The sequence below is a fragment of the Hyperolius riggenbachi genome, chromosome 7, assembly GCF_040937935.1.
Source record: "Hyperolius riggenbachi isolate aHypRig1 chromosome 7, aHypRig1.pri, whole genome shotgun sequence".
Lineage (NCBI taxonomy): Eukaryota > Metazoa > Chordata > Amphibia > Anura > Hyperoliidae > Hyperolius > Hyperolius riggenbachi.
Window position 1 is genome coordinate 275,625,282 of NC_090652.1, and position 25,545 is coordinate 275,650,826.

At 44.0% G+C, this 25,545-nt stretch overlaps 1 protein-coding gene across 12 annotated transcripts in view; it reads right to left on the reverse strand.

Annotated features, from left to right (window-relative positions):
• The window catches only part of FMNL2 (formin like 2), a 313,595-nt gene that overhangs the window by 34,774 nt on the left and 253,276 nt on the right, over window positions 1-25,545 (reverse strand). For 9 of the 12 annotated variants that reach the window (XM_068245776.1, XM_068245775.1, XM_068245781.1 and 6 more), the window contains 8 exons: window positions 23,751-23,948; window positions 14,417-14,437; window positions 10,625-10,749; window positions 8,687-8,889; window positions 5,705-5,939; window positions 3,216-3,284; window positions 3,031-3,111; window positions 249-378 (listed from right to left, as the gene is read on the reverse strand). In XM_068245776.1, coding sequence (XP_068101877.1) covers window positions 249-378; window positions 3,031-3,111; window positions 3,216-3,284; window positions 5,705-5,939; window positions 8,687-8,889; window positions 10,625-10,749; window positions 14,417-14,437; window positions 23,751-23,948 — 1,062 coding nt within the window. The remainder of the gene's footprint in view (window positions 1-248; window positions 379-3,030; window positions 3,112-3,215; window positions 3,285-5,704; window positions 5,940-8,686; window positions 8,890-10,624; window positions 10,750-14,416; window positions 14,438-23,750; window positions 23,949-25,545) is intronic. The other 3 variants (XM_068245780.1, XM_068245782.1, XM_068245783.1) reach the window with 1 other exon arrangement.

Below are 25,545 nucleotides of genomic sequence, written 5' to 3' on the forward strand. Positions count from 1 at the left end.
ACTTTAAGGCTGTAGACACACTATAAGCGCTTTGTGAGAGCTTTTCTGACTATTAGAGCTTTTTGAGTATTTTTGAAAAAAAAAAGGCTCCCATTGACTCACAATTTTTAAACAAATCGAGATTGCTGCAATTTTCCCGCAATTTTAATGCGAGTCAAAAGTTCTCAGAAACCCCTCATAGTGTGTCTACAGCCTAAGGGAAGTCACTGATATATTTCAGTAGAAACAAGAACCGGTTATAATTATACCTGCTGCCGCTTTCTCCACATAGTGGAGCTCATTGTAGAACAGCGCCACCTGCGAGTACTTTTCCCGTACGACATTGGATATATAGTGCAATAATGTCTGTTTCCTGTCTGTAGACTTCGTGTCCAGGAGCTAGAAATGACAATGATAGAAACACGATTAAAGCACAACAGGGAAGAAACTTCAGACACAATTAAAACATTTTACAGAGCACGGTTTCCTCAACGTAGGTGAGTAGCTTAATTCTTTACTCAAGCTACGTACACACGTCAGTATGAATTTGGCCTTGGAGTACAAGACCGCCATGGCCAAGAGTAAGACCAGCATGTGTACAGCGGCCATGCTACGTCTGCTGAAAGGGGCACTATGGCGAAAAATTTAAAATATGTCCAAACATACAAATAAGAAGTACGTTTTTTTCTTGAGTAAAATGAGCCATAAACTACTTTTCTCCTATGTTGCTGTCACTTACAGTAGGTGGTAGAAATCTGACAGAAGTGACAGGTTTTGGATTAGTCCATCTCTTCATGGGGGATTTTCAGGGATTTATTTATTTTCAAAAGCACTTAGTGAATGGCAGTTGCTCCGTCCAAATGCCAAAAAACTGTGTAGGGAGCAGGGAAGCTGGCCAGCATCATTGTTTAAATCCTTTTTAGGGAATATCTTTATAAAGAATAAAAGCCTTGCTGAGAATCCCCTATGAAGAGATGGACTAGTCCAAAACCTGTCACTTCTGTCAGATTTCTACTACCTACTGTAAGTGACAGCAACATAGGGGAAAAGTAATTTATGGCTCATTTTACTCTGGAAAAAATGTACTTCTTATTTTTCTATGTTCGCACATATTTTAAATTTTTCACCATGGTGCCCCTTTAAGGTCTGGCATGCCAGCAGTAGCTATACACACATTGATTGGCCACGGCTCTGATTGGATGGTGCTCGAGCATGTGTGGCAGGTTAGCATGGACATGCGACAGGATGGCACATGCAACATCCAAAGAGATGGTGTGTGCATTCCTGCTTCCTGTCCCACGTGCACCACCAGCTAGTTTTCTATTAAGTGCATATAGAAAAAAAAAAACTTTCCTAGGCATGGCAATGAAAGCCATTAATGCTGCAATAAGAGGCAGAAGAGTTAACTGAAGCTTCCTCCTTCCTGAAATTTCAAAATAATCTTTCTCTTCTGCATTCTCCATTTTAATGCAATAAAAATATATATAATTTTCATCTGATCCTGCACATGTGCGTTGCCCATTTCTTGCCAGTAGAGGAGCTGCAAGTATTTGTTTAGTTCTTAAATTATTGCCGATTTAACAATAGGCAACAAGCAAAACAACGCTAAAGCCTCATACACAGGCTAAATCAGTGTTCCCCAGCGTTGTCCTCAAAGCCCACCAGTAGTGCATGTTTTGTAGAAATCCACAGAGGTATCAGCTCTGCTGAGACAGTAATTACCTCACCTGTGCAGGTTTGTGGTTTTCTGCAAAGCAAGTACTGTTTGTAGGCCTTGAGGAAAGGGTTAAGGTCCGTACATACGCCTGATCAAAGGCAACGACGGCTCCGTCGTCACCTCCTGCTGGGCGTGTTTTCAGCAGACAGTACAGCGTGTGTACAGTCTGTCGGTGTACAGTCTGTCGGTGGACTCCAGGCGGATCGCTCAGAAACAGCCTTATCAGTCCACCGACAGACTGTACACACGCTACCTGTACTGTCTGCTGAAAACACGCCCAGCAGGAGGTGACGACGGACCCGTCGTTGCCTTTGATCAGGCGTGTGTACGGACCTTTAGGGTACTGTGGACTAGACCACAGGTGTTGAACTCCAGTCCTCGTGGGCCATATCCATGCCAGTGTTTAGGACAGACTGAGAAATGAAGAAAGGTTCTACTTGATCTTGACCACAAAACTGCACCTCTTCTGATTCAGTTCCATCAATCAATTTGAACTGTGCCAAAAATTTGTGACCTCGGCCCTTGAGGACTCTAGACCAAGCTTGCCAGAGTCTGGTGATCAGGTCTGTATTTGCAAAAATCTAGCCTGTATAGTTGTCTTACTTTGTCTTTAAGGTAGCCATACATCTAGCGATTTTGGCAGTTGATCGACCAAGAGACAGATCTCTCTCTGATCGAATGTAATCAAGAGAGATCTGTTGGCCACCATAAACCACATGTTAATTCCCGATCGATCTCAGCATGAAATTTTGCGGGAATCAGCCTAGTGACGTTGCCAATCTGCCCCCTGTCCCCCTAATGTTTTATGTATCCCCCCGGTGCCCCTTCCCGATGTCACCATCCTCATATTTCTGCATTTGCGCCCCACGTGGTTGCTGGCGTTATAGCACGTGGGACGCATGTGTGACATCACACACATGGCCCACATGCTATATGCTGATAGTCACATAAGGGTCAGAATTCGGAAGTATGGAGGAGACAGTGGTACTAGCGGGTGGCATGACAGGTCAGCTGACAATTTGAGTACTCCTTGGGCTCCTTAAGATCTAGAGTGCAAGATCATCTTGGGAGAGTGTCTTGTTCCCTCCTCCTTTTTTCCATAGCAACAGAACGCACTGTTTGGCTTCCAGCCCAGTGATAAGTCTGTACAGTGCATAGCTAGGAACTGCCACCCACGGGTAACAGTCATTCTACCTGTGTACCCAATGGAAGAAATGTATGTAATTAAAAAAGAGGAGGAACTGTGCTGGACCCCAAAAAACATGGGCCTATGAATATTTCCATCCTCAGCAACCCTCTATTTTATTTGATGTACAATAAACAGAGCTACTTACCAAATCTAAGCTTTGCAGTTTAAACCCATATACGGCTCCACGTTTACTGCTGTTCATATAATTCCCCAGAGCCAAAATAATCTATGAAAAAATACAGGAAACAGGCCATATATTTATTATGCTCACAATGGAATACCGCTCTCAGCCAGACATACATCTCCAAGTACAGATGTGTATATACATACCTCCAGTATTTTCTTTAGCTTCTGAGATGACTTGATGGAAACAGAGGCAGCTATTATTGCGTGAAGTTGCTAAAGTTAAAGAGGAACAGTGGTGAAAATAACATCATGAATTACATTTCTAATTTTTTACAATATTACTTTATAAATTGGCGGGACATCTTAAGTCCTGCCAGGTGATCTCAGAATGTTTGTTTACTGAGAGTTTTATGCACAGAAGGATATGTTGGTTGCTTGGCAGTTGGAAAAAGACGTAATTTCCCACAATGCAATGAGGTTTACAGACAGTAAACCAGGGCTGTGGAGTCGGTACAAAAAAATCATCCAACTCCAATTGCAACACCTCAGTTTATGAAACCACCAACTCAGTCCCCAACGCCAACTCAAGGTACCCAAAAATTGTCCCGACTCCCCGACTCTGACTCCAACTCCACAGCCCTGTAGTAAACTCTCAGGACCATGGTCATGACATCACACTGTGGGAGTGGTTTCACCAAAATATCAGCCATACAGTCCCCCAGATGATCTATTTGAGAAAAAGTAAAGATTTCTCATGGGAATGGGGGTATCAGTTACTGATTGGGATGAAGTTCAATCCTTGGTTACAGTTCCTCTTTACATCTATTTTTTGTTTTGGGGTAGAGATGCGATGCTCCTGCCGCATACCCCCGCAACGCAAAAAATAACAAACATGTGACCCTGCGGCAGTGTGCCAACAGGATCATATGCATAGCATCGCCCTTCGCTCAGTGACGTACTCCCTGCTGGACAGGAAGTACGTCACTGTGATATCCGTCAGTCCATGCCTGCGCACCACACACCGTTGTTTACACTACATGCATCGCTCATAGACTTACATTACCCCAAGCACCATGCCTTAAGCGCGGTGCTTGTGGTAGCGCGTAGTTGCTCTTGCCTCGGATACTTCCAGCACACTGCAAGGGACTGCAATAAGTGTGAAAGTCTCCATAGACTTTTGCACCCCCTTGTGAGAAAATAAGGCAATGCAGTGCAGGTTTACTCTGCTAGATTAAAAGGGGCCTCAAGTGTACCCGAGGCAGAGCAAAATTAAAATGAGATACTTACCCAAGAAGGAAGCCTCTGGATCCTGCAGAGGCTTCCTGCCCCCACTGTTGCAGTGTGAGGACCTCTGGAACAGAACTGACAAGACCTTATGATATGGTATCCTCGCCACCCTCCCCGTCGAGTAGGACTGGGGATGTAATGTGCTTGCATGAGTTTGGGCGTGCCTGTACACAGTGGCGTAGCTAAGGAGTTGTGGGCCCCGATGCAAGTTTTACAATGGGGCCCCCCAAGCACTTTATACATAACAATTGATACGGCGCACCAAGACCTGCCAATGACAACTACAGTGTCAGAGGTGCAAGAAGGGGATGGGGAACAGTTTGTTAATGATTATTACTATTTAAAGTATCTATAGAAGTGATTATTATGAGCACAGGACCAATAGAGAGCTAATACTGTATTTGAGGGAGGGCCCCTCTGGCCCGATGCGGTGGCTACCTCTGCAACCCCTATTGCTACTCCCCTGCCTGTACAGTAAGCCAAAGCCACTTGTCCATGAAGAGGCGTGCGGACGTGAACGTCACGAGAGTCCTGCGCAGCAGCAGTGGTCTGGAGGTGGACGTGAGAAGACTCTGGACATTTCCCTCTTCTAAGGCAAGATTCTCATTATTTTTATTCTACACTGTATTGGGATCCCTAAGATGAACCGTAACCAAGGATTGAACTTCATCCCATTCAGTAGCTCATACCCCTTTCCCATAAGAAATCTTTACCTTTTCTCGAATAAATCATCAGGGACGTCTGTATGGCTGATATTGTGGTGAAACCCCTCCCACAGTGTGATGTCATCATGAACATGGCCTTGCCATTTTCCTGTCTGTGAATCTCCTGTATTGTGGGAAATAACAACTGTTTCCAACTGTCAAGCAACTAGTATCTCCCTCTGTGAATATGTATATCGATAAAGTTCCTCTTTATGTAATTCCACGTCAGTAGACATAGTGGGCTTAAGGTAACCATACCCTGTACAATTTGTTTGCCCAAATAGACATTTGATCAGACACAACGTCTAATTGTTCTTGATTGAAGTGAATTTTAACTTTTGTGATAAATATAACAATTAATATTGAGAGCTAAAATCGATCAAAAGATTGATCCAAAGTGCTGGTCTTTAGTAGGTCATAATATAATTCATCATTATATCAATTGTAATATGGGTTGAAAACAAAATTGAGTGATAATTGAATAGCGAATGGCCAGCTTTATTCTGTAAAGTAGGACAAGGAGCAAAGCACTGCAAGCAATCTGCATGACATTAGCACCATCAGAATCCATCTTGCACGTGTGTCTCCAGTAAAGTGAATTCTTACTGGATGCTATGTGTTTTTGAGTTTTTTTGAAGTTTGCCTTTAGCGCTTTGCTGCCGTCACTGTTTAGTAAACAAGGCGGTAATTCTGCAGCCATACCGGCGTTAACATCAGGATGCTCTCAGAGAAGTTTCCGATGAACGCCATGATGGTCATCTTCTGCATGAGCCGCTCTATCTTGCTAAACTGCATCATGAAGCGATCCTCGTCCGACAAGTTCTCCAGGGGCTTCTTCTCCCGCTCGTATGTCCGTAGGACCTTCACCTCCGCCTCCGTGGGCATGAACCTCATCAAACATTCTACAAAGTCCACCGGCAGCGTCTTCAGGTCAAACCTAAGGTGCAGCAATAAGTCAGTATCAAGAAATATGAAGCTATTCCAGAGAAGAGTATAGTTATATAAGTTGTGTAAACACTTTATTTCTAAAGCATTTCCAGTGTATGGACAGTTTCTGAGACTTGCCTCTATCTATTTACTTCTGCTACTGCTTAAAGGATACCTGAAGTGACATGTGACATGATGAGATAGACATGTGTATGTACAGTGCCTAGCACACAAATAACTATGCTGTGTTCCTTTTTCCTTTCTCTGCCTGAAAGAGTTAAATTTCAGATATATAAGTGGCTGACTCAGTCCTGACTCAGACAGGAAGTGACTACAGTGTGACCCTCACTGATAAGAAATTCCCTTTTTTACCTCTTTCTTGCTCTCGAAGTCATTTTCTGCTAGGAAAGTGTTTTATAGTTGGAATTTCTTATCAGTGAGAGTCACGCTGTAGTCACTTCCTGTCTGAGTCAGGACTGAGTCAGCCACTTACATACCTGATATTTAACTCTTTCAGGCAGAGAAATAAAAAAAAGGAGCACAGCATAGTTATTTGTGTGATAGGCACTGTACATACACATGTCTATCTCATCATGTCACATGTCACTTCGGGTATCCTTTAACCCTTTCGGAATCGGCTGCCAAACCCCCCCCCCCCTTAAGGACCAGGTAATTTTGCATGGGGACGGGGGGCGCGTTTGGGGGGGTCAGGCAGCCGAATCCCTGGTAGGTCTAGCTGGGCATGGTGTCCCTCTTTTAGGCAGATGTCCCCCCTGTAGCCAGCAGTATTTACCTGGCTCCAGCGATGAGCAGCTGTGGACCCCTCCGCTCTGGCTGGCATCCCTGCTCGTACTGCCTCTAAGTTTCGGGTCGCGGGGGAATGTCAAGAAGGTGAGTGGATCCTTTTCTTCCCCCCCTACCGCCACAGCTCTAACAGTGATCACTATGATTTGCTGGCGATCGTAGTGATATGCGATGGCTCCTGATCACTGAGGGGAGATGTCAGCTGTCATATGACAGCTTAATCTCCCCTCTCGGGTGCGCACGATCGCGTGTCGGGAGTGGAAACAGTGGGTGGCGTAAATCCTACGCCGCACCAGGCTTAGACAGCCCCAAGTGCGGCATAGGATTTAACTACGGCATTCCCCAAAGGGTTAAAGAGAACCCGATCTGAAAAAAAACTTGATGAGAAAAAGAATTGCATCTAACCTCCAACTCCTAAAAATTCCTTTTTTTTTTCTTTTTAGAATTCGCAGTTTTATTTTATGTTAAAATCAACTTTTTAAGTTTTTAATGTTTTATTGTCTCTGCTTAATGAGACAGTCTTTGAAGTATCCTAGTGCTAAAACATATGAACTATTTACTTTTTTTAATCTATCCCCTGCACTCAGAAACTGTCTTTTGCCAAGCAAGAGTTTAAAGTCCGCCGGCAACGACGGGTCCGCCGGACCCTCCCGCTGGGCGGACATTCAGCCGACAGTAGCACGTGTGTACACGCTGTCAGCGGACTGATAAGCCTTTATCGGTCTGCCTGACAGACTGTACACACACACTACTGACGCTGAAACGCCCGCCCAGCGGGAGGGTCTGACGGACCCATCGTTGCCGGCGGTAGTGCGTGTGTACGCACCTTTATGGCTGTAATTCCTTATCAGTGAGGGTTACTGCTACAGTCTGACAAGGTCATGACTGGAGAGAAACTGTCACTAACATACCTAAGTGTTAACACTTTCAGTCAGAAAAAGAAAAAATAGGACCACAGCCTAGATATCTGTGAGCATGGCACTGTACATACACATGTCTATCTTGTCATGTCACTTCGGGTATCCTTTAAAGGGAACCTAAACTGAGAAGGAAATTGTTTTTTTTTCTTTTTAAATAATACCAGTCTGACTCTCCAGCTGATCCTGTGTCTAATACTTTTAGTCACGGCCCCTGAACAAGCATGCAGATCAGGTGCTCTGACTGAAGTCAGACTGGATTAGCTGCATGCTTGTTTCAGGTGTGTGATTCAGCCACTACTGCAACCAAAGAGATCAGTAGGACTGCCAGGCAACTGGTATTGTTTAAAAGGAAACATCCATATCCCTCCCAGTTTAGGTGCACTTTAAAGCAAATAACACAGTATATATAAATTAAAACACGTAAGTTGTAAATCCCTCAGATGTGAGTAAAGGGTATCAAAAGAGAATAAAAATATTGGACTAGTAACATAGTCTGACCATATTACACTGTACAATAAGCCCCACATTTAAATTCAGACTTCAGACAGCCAATGAACAATCATTTTCTAGGTTGTTCAGCAATCAGACACACCATAAAATAATTATCTATTGACATAACGTGCACATGCAAAAGACTGACTGATTTCATTGGACAAGAACAGAAATCCACAAGAAGTTGCTTGAGAACAAAACATCAAGAGGACGAGCCATCGTACTGATCCGGCATCAGCGCTGCATTTCTGAAGAGGCCACATGCATGGCTATGGGGATTCAGGTGCATACTGCCGAAAATTGCAGAGTCCCTACGGCATGCAAACTTGTCTACAGGAAAAGTTTTTCTGGTTTTGGGTCCATGTAATGCTGGAAATAGCCCTTCAGAAATACCTTCATACAGATAACCTCTATCCCGCCAGCTGGTCCTCAGATAGGTTAGCAGGACATGGAAAAACACTACGCTGAGTCAATTACATAACGAGATCTGGAGTAATCTCCTAATCTGTAGGCTCTCTATTTCAAGAGCTTCCGCACTTACTGCTGAATGGCCCGGCAGATCTCCTCTGCTGTCTTCCCCGCTTTCCGCAGAGTGATGGCCAGGTTCTTGGCTCTGTTGGCCTCTAGTAAGGTCACCTTGTTAGAACCTTTCGGGGCCACTTTCTGCTTATTGGTGGTGATGTCAATGGACGGGCCCTGCGCTTTCGTCTTGAATATTTCCTCAAATTCATCAACGTTTAAATCCTACAAAAAAAAATAAAAAATGAAATGATAGTAAAGAAAACCTGCTACACTGACACACTTTACAGTAACTGCTTCAAAAGTTTCTTTTTTTTTGTCTTTTAACAGGAAGAATTGACTGAATCCTGAAGGGGACCTGAACTTAGAACTTCCTCTCTGCTCTAAAAGATAAGCAACAGCATAATGACCTTCAAAGAAAAAGATTTCTTTGTTACAGCTGATTCAAATCCTGCAATAAATCTGCAGTGTGTCTACTTTCTGCTTTTATGGAAGCAGTCATAGGGTTAATATCCTGTTTACACAAATTAGCTGTTCTGCCATGGCTGCCCAGATTCCTGAGCGGACATGGCTAAGAGATCAAATAACAATTGTGATCTGTCACAGATAACGGGGTATTAGACAGGTTAAATTCTAAAAATTCACACAGGGTGAGTTCCTCTATGTTTTCCATCTGCCCTGTGCAAGAGTTCAGGTCCACTTTAACAAACCAATAATACAAAAGACAAGTCTAACCAGCGAACTACAATATATTTGTCATAAACAAGAAATTAGGCCCTCCCTCCACATATACACAAATACCCCATCTGCACTAGACACCCCCAACCCCCCCCCCCCCACCCCCACCACTTGTTACAGAATAAGATAAGTCAGCCCGTGTAATGACTATCGTGTATGCAGCTCTGTAATGCCTCAGGCCTGGAAACCACTGAAATCCGCAAACGCAAAACGCAACCGCTAGCGTTTTGTCTGAGCGGTTTGCAAGCGGATTCATGCGCGTTTTCGGTCGCGTTCTGCAACAGTGTATTTTTTTGCTCAGCGGTTGTGTAGCGTTTTGCGTTTCGCGTTTTTATCCTGATTGGTCCTGTGAATTATTTTTAATTTTGTTACAGTGTGCTGAACCGCAAAACGCTAGCAAAACCGCTCAGTTTAGGTTTTGCTGAGCGTTTTTGCTAGCGTTTCAATACTTTACATTGAAGCGCTAACGCTCCCAAAATGCTGCAGGTCCTGCGTTTGCGTTTCTGGGAAACGCAAACGCTCCTGTGGAAGTTGTCCCATCCATTAACATCAGCTGAGCGTTTTGGCAAAACGCTAGCGTATCGCAGCGCTGCCAAAATGCTCAAAAAAACGCTCTTGTGGGTTCCAGCCCTCATAGTTGATCACAATTGTCTGTAATTGATGATGAATGACAAGGTGTGTGTGTGTGTGTGTGTGTGTGTGTGTGTGCGTGCGTGCGTGCGAGTGTGTGTGTGTGTGTGTGCGTGTGTGTGTGAGAGTGTGTGTGTGTGTGTGTGTGTGTGCGTGCGTGTGTGTGTGTGTGAGAGTGTGTGTGTGTGTGTGTGTGTGTGTGTGTGTGTGTGCGTGTGTGTGTGAGAGTGTGTGTGTGTGTGCGTGCGTGTGTGTGTGTGTGGTGTGTGTGTGTGTGAGAGTGTGTGTGTGTGTGTGTGTGTGTGTGTGTGTGTGCGTGCGTGCGTGTGTGTGTATGTGTATATGTGTGTGTATGTGTATATGTGTGTGTGTGTGTGTGTGTGTGTGTGTGTGCGTGCGTGCGTATGTGTATATGTGTGTGTGTGTGTGTATATATGTGTGTGTGTGTGTGTGTGTGTATGTGTGTGTGCGTGTGTGTGTACTTGGCAAGTATTGATGCTTCGTGTCAATTTGTTATGTATACAGTGCTTGAGGCGCCCCCATGCAGAGCTCCCACTGCTGCCCATCTCTCCGTAGCTACGCCACTACTCACCTCCAGGATCCTCTCATCGTCAATCTCATTGAACACTGTCCCATTGATCTGGTTGGGTTTGAGTGCAACCCAGTTAAAAACTGGCATCCTGAACTTTGTCTTGATCGGCTTCTTAATTTTCACAGCTGTGGACAAAAAGCAACAAACACAGTTGTTGTTTCACCTTTTTGACTGATCACAAAAACACAGAGTGCAACATTCACACCGGAAACAATGGCTACATGAAGATGACTTGATCAATACCGGTAAGCAAGAATCATAAAGAAAACGTAACAATCTATTATGTAAATCAGTCATCAGAGAAATATGGAAGCTTCCAGGGATGTCCTCAGATGCTTGCTACCAGCCTGTAGTGTTGATCCTCTGGCTATATTCTGTGGACCATTCTGGAACATCTATGCAAATTGTGTGTTCCTTTGGGTTTACAGATTTGCAGATGTTTTTGCATTTCTCTGACGACAGGTTAATTCTAGGCAAACCTCCAGTCCAGATATCAACCAGGCCAAAAAATTAATTGTACAGTTTAATATAAAATTATAACTGCAAGCACAATCATTTATTTACGGTACTCGTCAACAATCTGAGGTAGTGCAAGAACTCCTTGATCGAGTAGATAGCTCTTAGCTGGTCACTGTCACAAACAAACAGTGGTCACTGGACAAACATGCTTATTAGTTCAAAGATGCAAGACGTCTTGAATCAGGACTAAACCATTTATTGGTTAACGTAAGAGTAATCTTTCGGCTAAATAACCCTTCTTCAGACTCAATTACTGCATACTAACAAGATGTTAGAATACACACCTTATATACTTTGATCATCAAAAGGAGGTGCAGAGACGTTTTGCACATATAAATAAATGTAATCCAGATGCCTTAATTACAACATCAAAAGGTCAATGTTGATAAGTTATATAAGAGAGAACAGAGGCGCCAAAAGGATAAAAGGGGTTTTAAAGGAGCTTAAAAGCCAAAACTTGGTAATTAGAGGAGGCAGTGGTGGACTTACCCCCTCCAAGCAGACACAACACGACTGTACATTCAGTCTATTTATTAACGAACTCCAGATAAAGCAAAGCAACGCGTTTCACGGGTCAGCGCCCGCTTCCTCGGGCAATAGAAAAAGGAGTTACAGCATCTAGCAAAACAAACAACACTCAGCGCCTCTGAGGCGCTGAGTGTGTGTGTGTGTGTGCGCGCGTGCGTGTGTGCGTACTTGGCAAGTATTGATGCTGCGCGTCAATTTGTTATGTATACAGTGCTATGTGTTGTTATGTATACAGTGCTTGAGGCGCCCCCAATGCTGTAACTCCTTTTTGTTTTATCTGGAGTTCGTTAATAAATAGACTGAATGTACAGTCGTGTTGTGTCTGCTTGGAGGAGGTAAGTCCACCACTGCCTCCTCTAATTACCAAGTTTTGGCTTTTAAGCTCCTTTAAAACCCCTTTTATCCTTTTGGCGCCTCTGTTCTCTCCTATATAATATTGTATCCACCCTGGGTGGAGGGTTGCGACCCTTTTCTACTATCTACAGAGAGCGACTTCTTATTCCTGAGTGGGGTCAGGATAATCTCCCCACCTGCCTTTACAGTGGTTGCCTATTGGTGACCCATGTTTGTGAGTATAACAACTATTACTCTTTGTCATTATCCCCTTTGTCAATACATACTACACTATTGGGGCTCTTGGTGTTCCTCTGTTTATCTCGTTTGCAATGTTGATAAGTTGTGCATTCTAAAATCTTGTCAGTATACTTGAACGGAGTCTGAAGAAGGCTTATTAGCCCAAAGCTTACTCTTTTTCCTTTAAAGAGAACCCGAGGCGGGGTTCTTACATCGCAATCCCCATACAGAGGCTGGGTCTGCCTATAGAGCCCAGCCTCTGTTGCTATTTAGCTACCTCTAAAGCCCCCCCTGCGAGCTGTGAGACCCCATAAAACACAGCCGCGCTGTCGACACGCAGCGTGTCGCAGCGGGCTGTATTTATCTCTCTAATGTCAGTCTCCGCTCTCCCCTCCTCCTGAATCACTCCGGTCCCCGCCCCTTCCCTCCCCGCTGATTGGAGGGAAGGGACGCGGGTGGGGACCGGAGCGATTCAGGAGGCGGGGGAGAATGGAGACTGACATTAGTGAGGTAAACACAGCCGCACAGTGCGGCTGTGATTAAAAGGAACCAGAGAGGAAAGTAAGAAAAAAAAAAAGAAAAAGCTTTTATACATACCTGGGGCTTCTTCCAGCCCCATAAGCCTGGATCGCTCCCACGCCGCCATCCTCCGCTTCCTGGATCGGCGGTACCGGGTCCCGTCACTTCCGGCGGATGCGGCCAATTGTCTGCATCACAGGGGCTCCCTCCATACCCGTACGCATGCGGCTGCGCAGTAAGCAGCCTCACGCGTACGTATATGGAGGGAGCCCCGTGTGATGCGGACAATTGGCCGCGTCTGCCGGCCGACTGGCGGCCATGACGGGACTCGGTACCGGCGGATCCAGGCAGCAAAGGACGGCGGCGTGGGAGCGATCCGTGCGTATGGGGCTGGAGGAAGCCCCAGGTAGGTATAGAATCTTTTTCCTGGGGCCTCTGGTTCCCTTTAATGGGGTCTCACAGCGCACAGGGGGGGCTTTGGAGGAAGCTAAATAGCAACAGAGGCTGGGCTCTATAGACAGACCCAGCCTCTGTATGGGGATTGCGTTGTAAGAACCCCGCCTCGGGTTCTCTTTAACCCCTACTTCTTGCATTTACTGATGACTAACATGGTAATATACTCTACTGTAGTTCAAAGATCTAGTGGTGTACAGCAGCTTCAGCCGTCTGATTGAGCTCTAGAAGCTCCTGGTTGGCTTAAGGTGGCCACTAATGATACAAATTGCCTAACGATCGATTACGAACGATTTGTCTTATGAACGATTGTAAATGATCGTTTGGGACCACTAATGGACAAAAATCTTCTAACCAATCCGATCAGATTGACGGGAACGAACTGAAGTTTTGGTTATTGGCCTGTATTTGAAAAGCTTGGGTGATTTGTTTGGCCTCTGTAACCATCATTGATACTGTTAACCTTCCTGGAGGTAACCCAGTTCGGGGTAAGCCGCACAGGAGGTTTTCTCAGGCCCTGCAGGGCCGATTTGCTTAATTATTTTTTTGCTGCGTCAGCATACCGATCGCCGGCGCCCCGCGCTCGGTCGCCGCTATCCGTCGCGCTGCGCCGCCCCCCCCCCGCGCGCTGCCTGGCCAATCAGTGCCAGGCAGCGCTGAGGGGTGGATCGGGACTCCCAATGACGTCATGACGTCGCTAACGTCAGTGACGTCATCCCGCCCCGTCGCCATGGAAGCCCTCCAGGAAATCCCGTTCTTTGAACGGGATTTCCTGATCGGAGATCGCCGAAGACGATCGAAGTGGGCGGGGGGATGCCGCTGAGCAGCGGCTATCATATTTAAAAAAAAAAAAAAAAAAAAACTGCTGGTCTGCCTCCTGGCGGAAATAATTAGACCCTCAGGAGGGTTAATCTTTTGTAACTTGGGTGATTAGGTAGGCCTTTGGAAAACCGGATGGTTGGGCCTTGGAAACTTGGGTGATGATTTTGGCCTTTGGAAGTTTGAAGGAATTGGTCAGACTCGAGGATTTGGTTAGCCTTTGGGTGGTGAACTGGACTTGGCTGACCTGTGGGGAAGTTGGAAACAGGGTGGAAGCTGTCCAGGAGGGTTAATAAGTACAGTATACATAATACTTAAACTTATGTCGAAAAAACAAATGCAAAGTTAATCAACACATTTTGCAGAATATTGAAAACCTACAGAACAGCTTGATGGGTCCATCTTTAGTGGAAGCAGAAAAGGAAAAAGAGAAGTTAGTGTTACTTAACGGACAGAACCGGAGAAAAAAGAGATAAATAAAGCTAAATACAAAATACAGGCTATGGATAAGGGGTTCAGTACCAGAGATGGTGGCTGGATAGTGTACTGGTTAAGGGCTCTGCCTCTGGCACAGGAAACCAGAGTTCAAATCTCAGCTCTGCCTGTTCAGTAAGCCAGCACCTATTCAGTATGAGACCCTGGGTAAGTCTCCCTAACACTGCAACTGCCTATAGAGCGCGTCCTAGTGGCTGCAGCTCTGGCGCTTTGAGTCCGCCAGGAGAAAAGCGCAATATAAATGTTCTGTGTTTGTTTGTTTGACCCAAATTAAATATACAAGATTTCAGAAATAATATCTATTTTCTAAATTATAATAATAGCAGCTGCATGATGACAAATATAAAATATTTTACATTTATTGGAGAAACCCCTCCCTTCCTTTCATATTGCCGGGACAGATTCCGGCAGACTGGTGGAGGAGGAGGTGTCCGGAAAAGGAGGAATTGCTAATGGCCGCCACCTGTATAACCCTAGTTATGGAAAGAGAAGGGTGAAAAGCATGCGCTGAAATGCTCATAGGTTTGAAGGAGTGTTTATTTATCTTTGTATGTGTCAGAGTGGTGCAACTAAATATTTTGAATTAAAAAAATGTTTGGTTTGGGTCCGCTTTAATGAGATGTAATGAGATTATAATTCTGTTTTGCATGCAAATTTAGTGAAAATTGAATCCAACCCTGAAATAAAGCTGGCCAGACAGGCGATGTATGGGCATATCAACCATGAGACAGATCTCTCTCTGATCGAATCTGATCAGAGAGATCAGATGCCTGCCCATACACCGCAGACCAATTTTTAATAGATTTCAGCATGAAATCCATCAGGAATTGACCTAGCGATGGCACCATGCCTGTCACCCGTATCAGCTATTACTGCAAGTGCCTGTACCATGTATTATGTGACATCGCGGGCACTCACAGTAATGGCAGACAAGGCCAGGAGTCGCACCAGTGGAGAGGCTGAAGCCTATGACTGCCGATCGCTGTCATTGGCTGGCAAGCGGAGGGAGGGAGGGTGGGGGAAAAAAAATAAAAAATAAATGGTGACATTTATTTAAAAAGCAAACAAAAAATATTTATTAAAAATAAACAAATACACCAGCACCAATCAGAGCCCGCCAACAGAAAGCTCTGTTGGTGGGCAGAAAAGGGGGGGGGTGGAATCACTTGGGTGAAGAGTTGTACGGCCCTGCAGTGAGGCTTTAAAGCTGCAGTGGCCTAAATTGAAAAAATAGCCTGGTCACTAGGGGGCTGTAAGCCTACGGTCCTCAACAAGGGTAATCTGATTCAATAAAGTTATCGGATGGTCAATCAGGCTGCAAAATCGGTAGATGTATGGGCACTATTAAGCCTCGCACACGCATACATTCGTTTTTGGCGCAGGGTGAGCTGAATGACGGCTCCCTTGCTGATATTGAAATTCTGGGTGGCGTTAATTACTATTCCCCCAATGAGCTGAAGGAACTCGGAAGGCAGAAATAATTCGGGGCCGGGCAGTCACCAGAACCCTGAATTACCCGTATGCAGGGTGCGGGCTATGGCATTGCTGGTATAGCCGCATTCAAGTCAAGCACTACGCAGCGGGCTGTACGCACCGAGAAGCCCTGCCTCCTGCACAGACTTGACGGCGGATCAGCTCATCCCCAGTGATGGCCGATTCCTTTGTGCACACCGCTCCCCCACCCACCTTATGACGTCACACACACGCCGCTCCATTGTCTCTATGCAAAAGAACAGTATGCGCCCTCAGCCACACAGCTGACTCGCCTGTGTGCAGCCCGGCCCAGCGATGTCAGCCAAGGGGATCGGGACCCGACAGGCGGCATCCATCAAAGGTTTGTATGCACCTTTAGGCCAATCAAATGCAACTCCTGTTGATTTTGATAAAGGTGGCCATACATGAAGCGACTTGGCGGCTGATCCACCATCCGATTAGATAATTTTTATCAAACTGGACGAAAATCGGTGCTACCAAGTGCATGACCGACCAACAAAGCGGCCAATTTCGGGATGGAAATTGGTCGAACTGTCGATAGTGCATGCTGCAGGATGTCGGGCCGAAGTTGCTTGGTCGGGTGCGCGGCGGTGCGGCGTGCAATTTCCAGATTCAGATTTGGTAAGAGAGATTTGTCTCTTGGTCTGCCCATACAGTGCTAGATGTACGGCTACATTTTAAGCCCAAATCCAAGCTGCATAATTTGCATTAACATTGCCTGCTGGCTGGAATCCTTGTACCATATTTTAATTGGGTTAAACATACTTACAAAATAATTTTCCACTCTTAAAGGAGAACTGTAGAGAGGTGTATGGAGGCTGCCATATTTATTTCCATTTAAGCAATACCAGTTACCTGGTTATCCTGCTGATCCTCTGCCTCTAATACTTTCAGCCATAGACCCTGAACAAGCATGCAGCAGATCAGGCGTTTAGCTGCATGCTTGTCTCTGGTGTGATTCAGACACTATATAGATCAGCAGGGCTGCCAGGCAACTCGTATTGCTTAAAAGGAAATAAATATGGCAGCCTCCATATACCTCTTACTACAGTTCTCCTTTAAGGTGCCCATACATCAGGAGAGTATGGGCAGATTCGACAAAGAGACACATTTATCTCTAATTGAATCTGATTAGTGATAAATTTGTCTGTTCATCAAAGCTGCCCATATACTGCAGGCCGATTCCAGTCCGATTTCAGCATGAAATCTTAAGGGAATCGGCTGTGTCCGCCATGTACGGCCCTCTGTAACCTCCGGACAGCTCTCCGTACACGCCATTGGCCCACAGCGTCTGACGTCAGACATCACAAAGGCCAATAGCTTCTGACATCATGATGACTCTATGCACAAGTGGCCGGTACGGAGGGCGCCCAGAGATTACGGACACCGTGCGGAGGCTGAAACGGGACAAGTAATGTATAAAGCACACGGGGGGGGGGGTCACATTTATACATTACAGCGGCATCGTCGGGGGTTTTGTCGCTTGTCCCGAAATCGGCTGATGTACCGCCGCACAACTCGCCTAACCAACTTCGGCCTGACATCTTGCACCAGGCGCAATCGACTAACGCAACCAATTTTGGCCCCATATTGGCTGCATCGTTGATCGGGCATACTTTTGACTGCACCAATTTTCATCCGATTCCATAATACTCGAATCAAATGGTCGATGGGCCACCAAGTCGCCTGATGTGTGGCCACTTTTACATTTCCTCATGGATCCAGTTTGACCCAAACTTTATAACTTTCCTTAGATGTAATTGTACAATTGTCTTTAGCGCTGAAGTTCCTCTTTCGATCTATACATCCAATTTAATGTACGGTAATCCCGTTCTGCATCTGAAGCTGAGATTAAGAAATCAACATGAACTAATCTTTTAATCTAATGTAACTAACACATAATGGACTTCTGGGCTGTTTGCACTGCCAGAGAGGTCAGGGGAGGAGTAATCCTGCATTACCATCCTGCTGGATTTATGATGCTGGGAACAGGATGAGAGAGGAGATTTCATTTGAGATCGGTGATCAATAAACCACCATTATAAAGTACGGAAATGTAGCCCAATACATGCATTCCCCACATAAAATACTACTTTATGATATCCATAAAAACAACCTAATGTTAGGTGTGTCTTTTAATAAAACAATTTTCAAAAGACAAAGAGTATAAGCAATGTCCCCAGAGGTGAAACAGACAGCTATAAAAACCTGACCAATCTGTATCCTTTAAAGGGTCTCCGAACACCTCTCATGGGCATGCCTTTAAGACAGACGACTTCCAACAAAGTCGGAGCCTCTTGCCATGGCCATGTGTGTCACTTCCTCTTCCTGCTTTATTCAGTGATGCACTTCTCTAACAGAGAAGACAGGGGTGACCCGGATGTTATAACATAGCCAAAATGGCAGCCGCGATTTTTAAATTGAAATCGAACGAAAACTGGTGTAGAACGGCGATTCATGCATCAAATGAAAGAGGAGAGCACAAGCTACAGAAAGGTATGCATCTTTAAGTACTTTGCAGTACTTGTCTGAGTCTTAAAGGCATGCCCAAGAGAGGTACTCGGAGTCCCTTTTAAGCAGGATTGGAAGCCATAAAATCAAATTCCATTTCCCCACTGCTCTGTGTTTATTATGTAGTCTACATCCTGATTCTGCATTGCAAGCATTCCAATATAATCATAAATGTTTCTGCTATAATTAATTTTATCTCAGTCAGCCTGGCTCTCTTCTCGTACATTGCCGTAGAAGCTAAAATAGGCCTTATTTTCTTCCCCTCTCTCATTCCTGCTCCTTGCTGATTGGCTGAAATAAATCACCTCACCCCTCTGCAGAAGCTGCTGAGATCAGATCTATGTTCTGCTCTCATGTGTTTACAAAGCAGGACTGTGGAGTCGGAGCAATTTTGGGTACCTTGAGTTGGAGTCAGTGGTTTCAATAAACTGAGGAGTTGGAGTCGGATGATTTTTGAACTAAATCCATAGCATTGTAAAAAATAGACTAAGGAGTCGGAGTCAAGGAGCCGGAGCAATTTTGGGTACTCGGAGTCGGAGGTTTCATAAACTGAGGAGTTGGAGTCGGATGATTTTTGTACCGACTCCACAGTCCTGTTACAAAGCAAACTAGATGTGACAGTGCAGTTCTGCATACACCATTTCAGGCAGAGGAGAAAAAAAGAGTAAGAGAGGAAATAACAACATGATTGGCTTCAGTTAGAGGCAGTAAAGATGGAAAATGCCTGGAACAGTTCTCTTTTTTTACTATATAAAATTCACTGAAATCAAAATGTGGACAGTACAAAACATAAGTTATGTAAGTAGAACAAGTATTTATCTACTTATATATGCTTTTTTTTTCCTGGGATAGTATGGCTGACCTTCGTCCTTTGACCATGGGTATCCATGCCTCTTAGGGTATTGCTACTAAATATTGAAGAGAGGGGACTAGATCTCTGAATAATAATAAAAAATTCCAAGTGCTTGCTACCCCGGTGGTAGCAGTGCCTGTGGGGGGCTATCTGAACCTCCCCCCTCCCTTTGGTGATGTCTCTCCCAGGTCATGCATTTTGCATACTCTTGCAGGTGGTTGAAATTCTCAATAAGGTAGGGAATCTTTCCTTTGGGGGGGCAACATGGACATCCCCCCAGGCATTGGCCATGTCTGGGGGTAGGCAGCTCAGGGCTGTGGAGTCTTAGTAATTTCTGGGTACCTGGAGTCAGAGTCGGGGGTTTCATAAACTGAGGAGTGGTGTCGGCTGATTTTTGTACCAACTCCACAGCCGAGATAAGTATTAGAGTCATGCCTAATACACACGATACGTTTTTCAGCTCGATTTTCCACCCGATCGTTTTTTCCGCTCGATTCTGCTCTCGATTCTCTTATCTTCCGCTCGTTTTTCTTATCTTTTTCCATTCACTTCTATAAGAAATCGAGCCAAAAAAACTATCGGGAGTAATATCGGACATGAGGGAATTTATCATTCGGATGCATCTATCGTACGGAAAAACGTAACGTGTGTATCCAGCATAAGGAGTCGGAATCAAGGAATAAAGTACACCTCACTGATAAGCAAATTACAGCCATAAAAGTTTCCCTGGCAGAATACAACATCTGAGGGCAGGGGAGAGATAGAAAAAGGTGAATAGTTCATGTATTTTAATGCTGAGACACTTAATAGGCTGCCATTGAGCAGAGACAATAAAACATGAAACCTATTTGTAAATGTTTAAATATAAAATAAAACCATGGGAAATCTAAAAAAAGTCATTTTGAGGCGTAGGAGGATAAATACAATTGTTTATCTCATCAGTATATTTTCACCTCGGGTTCACTTTAAGGCAAGTAAAAGGAAATGATTGTTGGCTTGTTATACTTGGGCACGGTGAGCAAAAAGCTACTGAACTGCTAACGCAACTTTTTCAGAGCTGCCTGAAGTCATGTAAGCCAAGCTGGGCACACGGATCCGTCCGCTCTTATCCCCTGGCGGGGTAATGAGCTGACTCACAGCCGGATGCTTCCTTTGAGGCTTGCAGCTAAACTACAGTAATGTAAACTAATCAAGGCCGTGCTACATGGGAAAAGATGACTGTGACTAATGCACACGGGAAGGCGTGTCCTAACACTTCTGCACATTAGTCAATTATAACTGTGATAAACCCTGAAATAGGCAAACATTAACTTGCTATTAGTCTTTGATCTTAAATCTCAGCATGTACCAGTAAGTCCTATTGTAATGCACTGAATAAAAGCCGGTCTGAAAAAAAATGCCTGTAAGTATATATTTTCGGCATGAATATTAGTTCAGTTGAAAGCTCCATATGCTCGCTGGTTTTATGTCACCCTTAAAATGGACCTGAACTCTTGCACAGGACAGAAGGAAAACAGAGAAATGCACCCTGTATGTATTTACAGAGTATAGCCTGTATAATTATCCCTCATCCGTGTCTAATTACAACTGTAATTTGATCTCTCACCTGCATCAGCTGGCTGTCTCGGCTGAGCAGCTAATTTGTAAACACAGGATGTTAACCCTACGTCTGCTTCCATGAAAGCAGGAATTAGACACACTGCAGATTTATTGCAGGATTTGTATCAGCTGTAACAAAGATATGTTTTTCCCTTAAAAGACATCCGAGGTGAAAATAAACTGATGATGAAAACAATTGTATTTATCCTCCTCCTAAAAATGACCCTTTTAGATATCTCACGGTTTTATTTTATATTTCAATCTAATTTTTAAGTTTTCACTGTTTCATTGTCTCTGCTCAATGACACATTAATTGAAGTATACCATAGCTCGAATCTATGAATTATTGACCCTTTTTATCTCTTTCCTGCTCTCAGAAGCCATTTACTGACAGGAAAGTGTTTTATGGCTGTAATTACTTATGAGTGAGGGCTATGCTATAGGCTGACCCAGATAGAAACTGCCACTTACATACCTGATGTTTAACTCTTTCAGGCAGAGAAAGAAAAAAAGGAACACAGCCTTTGGTATTAGTGTGCTAGGCACTGTACATACTCATGCCTATCTCATCATGTCACCTCGGATGTCCTTTAAAGGTTATTATTCTGTTGCTTATATTTTAGAGCAGAGAGGATGTTCTGAGTTCACGTCTGCTTTAATGATCCTTACTCCATCGTTAGTGTACACTACAGGGAATGAGTGCTGTACACGGCTCAGCTATAGCTTTGCTATCAAGTACATCTGAAGTGGGGAGGGGGAAGGTTAGATACTTACCTCAGTTGCTAGTAGACTCTGGATGTCCAGAGACTTCTGGGATCCTTATGAAGCCCTCCACTGCTTCCTAGGACCCTCTTCATCCTCTGGCCGTGCTCCCATCCATGGCCACACATGCCCAGCACAACAAAGCCTCTTGTGCATGGCTTTTCCCCTCTGTGCACGAGCGCATTATTCTATGTTGCATGCGCAGACCTTACTTGCGGACGCCCCGCCCAGAACAAACCTATTCAACAAGAGTAAAACCCTGTGCTGGAACGGCGGGCTGTAGGAGGATCCAGGCAGCCTCTGCACCATAGGCTTCCCACAGCTGAGGCATCTGAATTAAGTAGTAGATAAATACTTGTTCTATTACATACCATATGTATTGTACGATTTCAGTGAATTTTATATAGTAAATAAAGAGAAAACTGTTTCAGGCATTTTCCATCTTTACTGCCTCTGACTGAAGCCAATCCTGATGTCATTTCCTCCCTTACTTTTTTCCCCTAGAAACTGCACTATCATATCTAGCTTGCTTTGTACACACATGTGAGCACAGCGTAGGTCGTATTTCAGCGGTATTTCCCTTCCCTTGAGGTGTATTTCCCTTCTCAGCTTCATGTCACACTGCCGTCAGCCAATCAGTAAGAAGCAGGAATGTGGGAGGGGAGATAACAAGCTTCCCTCTCCCCAGCAATGTACCAGAATAGAGCCAGGCTGACTGAGATAAGATTCATTACAGCAGACACATTTATGATTATATTGAAATGCTTGCAATGCAGGATCAGGATGAAAACTACATAATAAACACAGAGCGGTGGGTAATAGGAATTTGATTTTATGGCTGTCAATCTCTCTTTAACCACTTCGCCATATCTGGACGCATATATCAGTCCAGATAGGAAGTGGTGCTGCAGCCGTGTGGTGCGCGCGATCAGGCGCGCGCCCGCGCGCGCTCCCGCTGCCTCCCGCTGCCCCCCCCGATCAGTGAATGGGAATATAATTCCCATTCACCGATCTAAGTCCCCGGCAGAAATACCGATGCTTTCTCATCAGAGAGCGTGGTATTTCTGCCCCCAGGAAACTTCTTCTCTTCTTTTTAGTTCCTAGATGCGACATCGTTCGCATCTAGGAATTTTTTGAATGTGGCCATCTTGTGGCCAAATAGTAAACTGCACCCACATACCTCTATTGAATAAAAAAATACATTACATTACATCTAAAATTGGCTATTTACCTCCCAAACTAAAATTACCCAAATACATTTTTGTATTAAAAAAAAAAATAAAAAAAATTACAATAATAAAAAAAAACTACATAAATAGTTACCTAAGGGTCTGAACTTTTTAAATATACATGTCAAGAGAGTATCTTATTAATTTTTTTAAAATTATAAGCTTGTAAATAGTGATGGACGCAAAATGAAAAAATGCACCTTTATTTCTAAATAAAATATCGGCGCCATAAATTGTGATAGGGATGTAATTTAAATGGTGTGATAAGCGGGACAAATGGGCACATAAAATGCATGGGTTTTAATTACTGTAGCATGTATTAATTTTAAACTATAATGGCCAAAAACTGAGAAATAATGATTTTTTTCCATTTCTATCTTAATCTTCCTGTTAAAATGTATTTACAGTAAAGTGGCTCTTAGCAAAATGTACTACCTAAAGAAAGCCTAATTAGTGGCGGAAAAAACGAGATATAGATCAATTAATTTTGATAAGTAGCGATAAAGTTATTAGCGAATTAATGGGAGGTGAACATTGCTCGGATGCATAAGATTTTCGAAGCTGTAGGCTGAAGTGGTTAAGGTCTATCTTATCAGGACCTAAACATACCAACAATGGACCTTCCAGTGATAATGGTGCTCCTTGTAAACTACCAGGAACAAACCATTTGGCCTACAAGGGGAAGTGGCTAATCAGAAATTCAGAGGCTAAATTAATGTACTGCTGCCACCCTGAACACAAATGCAAGTTACACGTCCAGACTGAGTCTTACCTGCTAGTCCTGAGTTAAATATAACCGTGGGTGAGGCGGTTCCAGGAAGGGGCGGAGCTCCAGGGGGAGGAGGAGGTGGAGGAATCGGAGACTCAAACGTTGGTAGAGGAGGTGGTGGGGGTGGAGGAGGCGGTGGGGGAGGCGGTGGTGGTGGTGGCGGTGCAGGAGGCATGGCTGCTGGTGTAGGACCACTCTCTCCTGTACAAAGAAGAAACAACGTCTTATAATGCTGAGAACAACAATAATCATTTTCTTTACACAAATGAGCTGAACGTTTGCAACCCTTTACCTGGGTCATATCAAAATGTAGTAAGTATTGCTGAAAAGTTGATAAATCAGAACTCCTGTACTTTTATATGTATTTTAAACCCATAGGAAATTTTCTTTAAAGAGACTCTGTAACAATATTTTGAGCCTTATTTCTTCTATCCTATAAGTTCCTATACCTGTTCTAATGTGCTCTGGCATACTGCAGCCTTTTCTAGTTGCACTGTCTCTGTAATAAATCTTATCTTCTTTTCTTTGTCGGCTCTGTCGGCCTCAGGCTGGAATGTGTGGAATGTGCAGCACTGCTTGTGATAGGCAGAAGCTTTACACACCCTCGCCAAGCTCTCCTCTCAGTCTATCACACTCTGGTTAGCAGCCATGTCTTTTGTTTGTAAACACTGCCTAAAACTGGCAATTACAAGCCAGGATTGCAGCAGGGAGTGGCAGAAACAGCACAGAGGGGCTAATGAATAGAATGGTATGCTTTTTATTGTAAGAATTTTAGTACAGATTCTCTTTAAAAAATGTTTTAGGTGGCCCCATATATATTAAACATAAGAACTTGTTGTGGGTGAATGTGGCTGCAAGATAACAAGCTCTGATTGACTAACCTTTGCGTAATCCTCAATATATTCTAATATAAACCATTCAAAAGCAGACAACTTTATATGTTGTTTCCGTGTCCTTTGCTAAAGTATAATCACGTTTATTGGTGCAAAGGAGGAAAAAAGATCATAGAGAGTTTATGGCCCTGATTCAACTAACTTTGCTCCCAAGTTTTCTCACTTTTGTCCTTATTCAATTCACTTCACTTTTTCTCCGAGGTGATATTTTAACATCTTGTCAATAAAATAATGGGGTGAGGAATTGAGGCGCCCAATGGATAGATAATTGTATCTGTTGGCTTATAAAATATATAAAAAAAGGAGAGGCAATTGCTTACTTCTTCAGAAGATAAGGGCACCAGTTTAACTGGAAAAATGTTTATTGAAATTCACAATTTCACAACGCGTTTCACGGGTCATGGCTCTCTTCCTCAGGTCACTACAAAAATGCCTTAATCGTGCTAAACATAGAGTAAAGGTGCCTCTCAAAAAATGCCTTTTAAGCCACCAAGCAAGCAACAAAATACTGTGAATAATTTTGATGGTACTTTTTCACCTACCAGTACTTTTTTTTAGTACTTTTTCAATTGCAGAGTACTGAAGATTTATTTTAAACAGTAGATGAAAAAATGATCTCCTAGGAGAAAACGTGAATTGAATAATGGCCTATGGCCCATATGCAGTAACCTTTTCCTCCTAAGTTTTCTCCTAGTTGATATTTTTACAACTTGAAAACAATATTCCTTTTAATTCACCAGCAAGCAAGAAAATACTCAGAATAATTTTCATGGTACTTTTTCACCAACCTTTGGATTCTTTTTTAACTATAAATGCCTAATGGAAACCTGTAATGTACAAAAAAAGAGTTTCACTTATCTGGCTTCTGCCAGCCCCCTGCAGCCTCCCTGCGCCTGTGCCGTCTC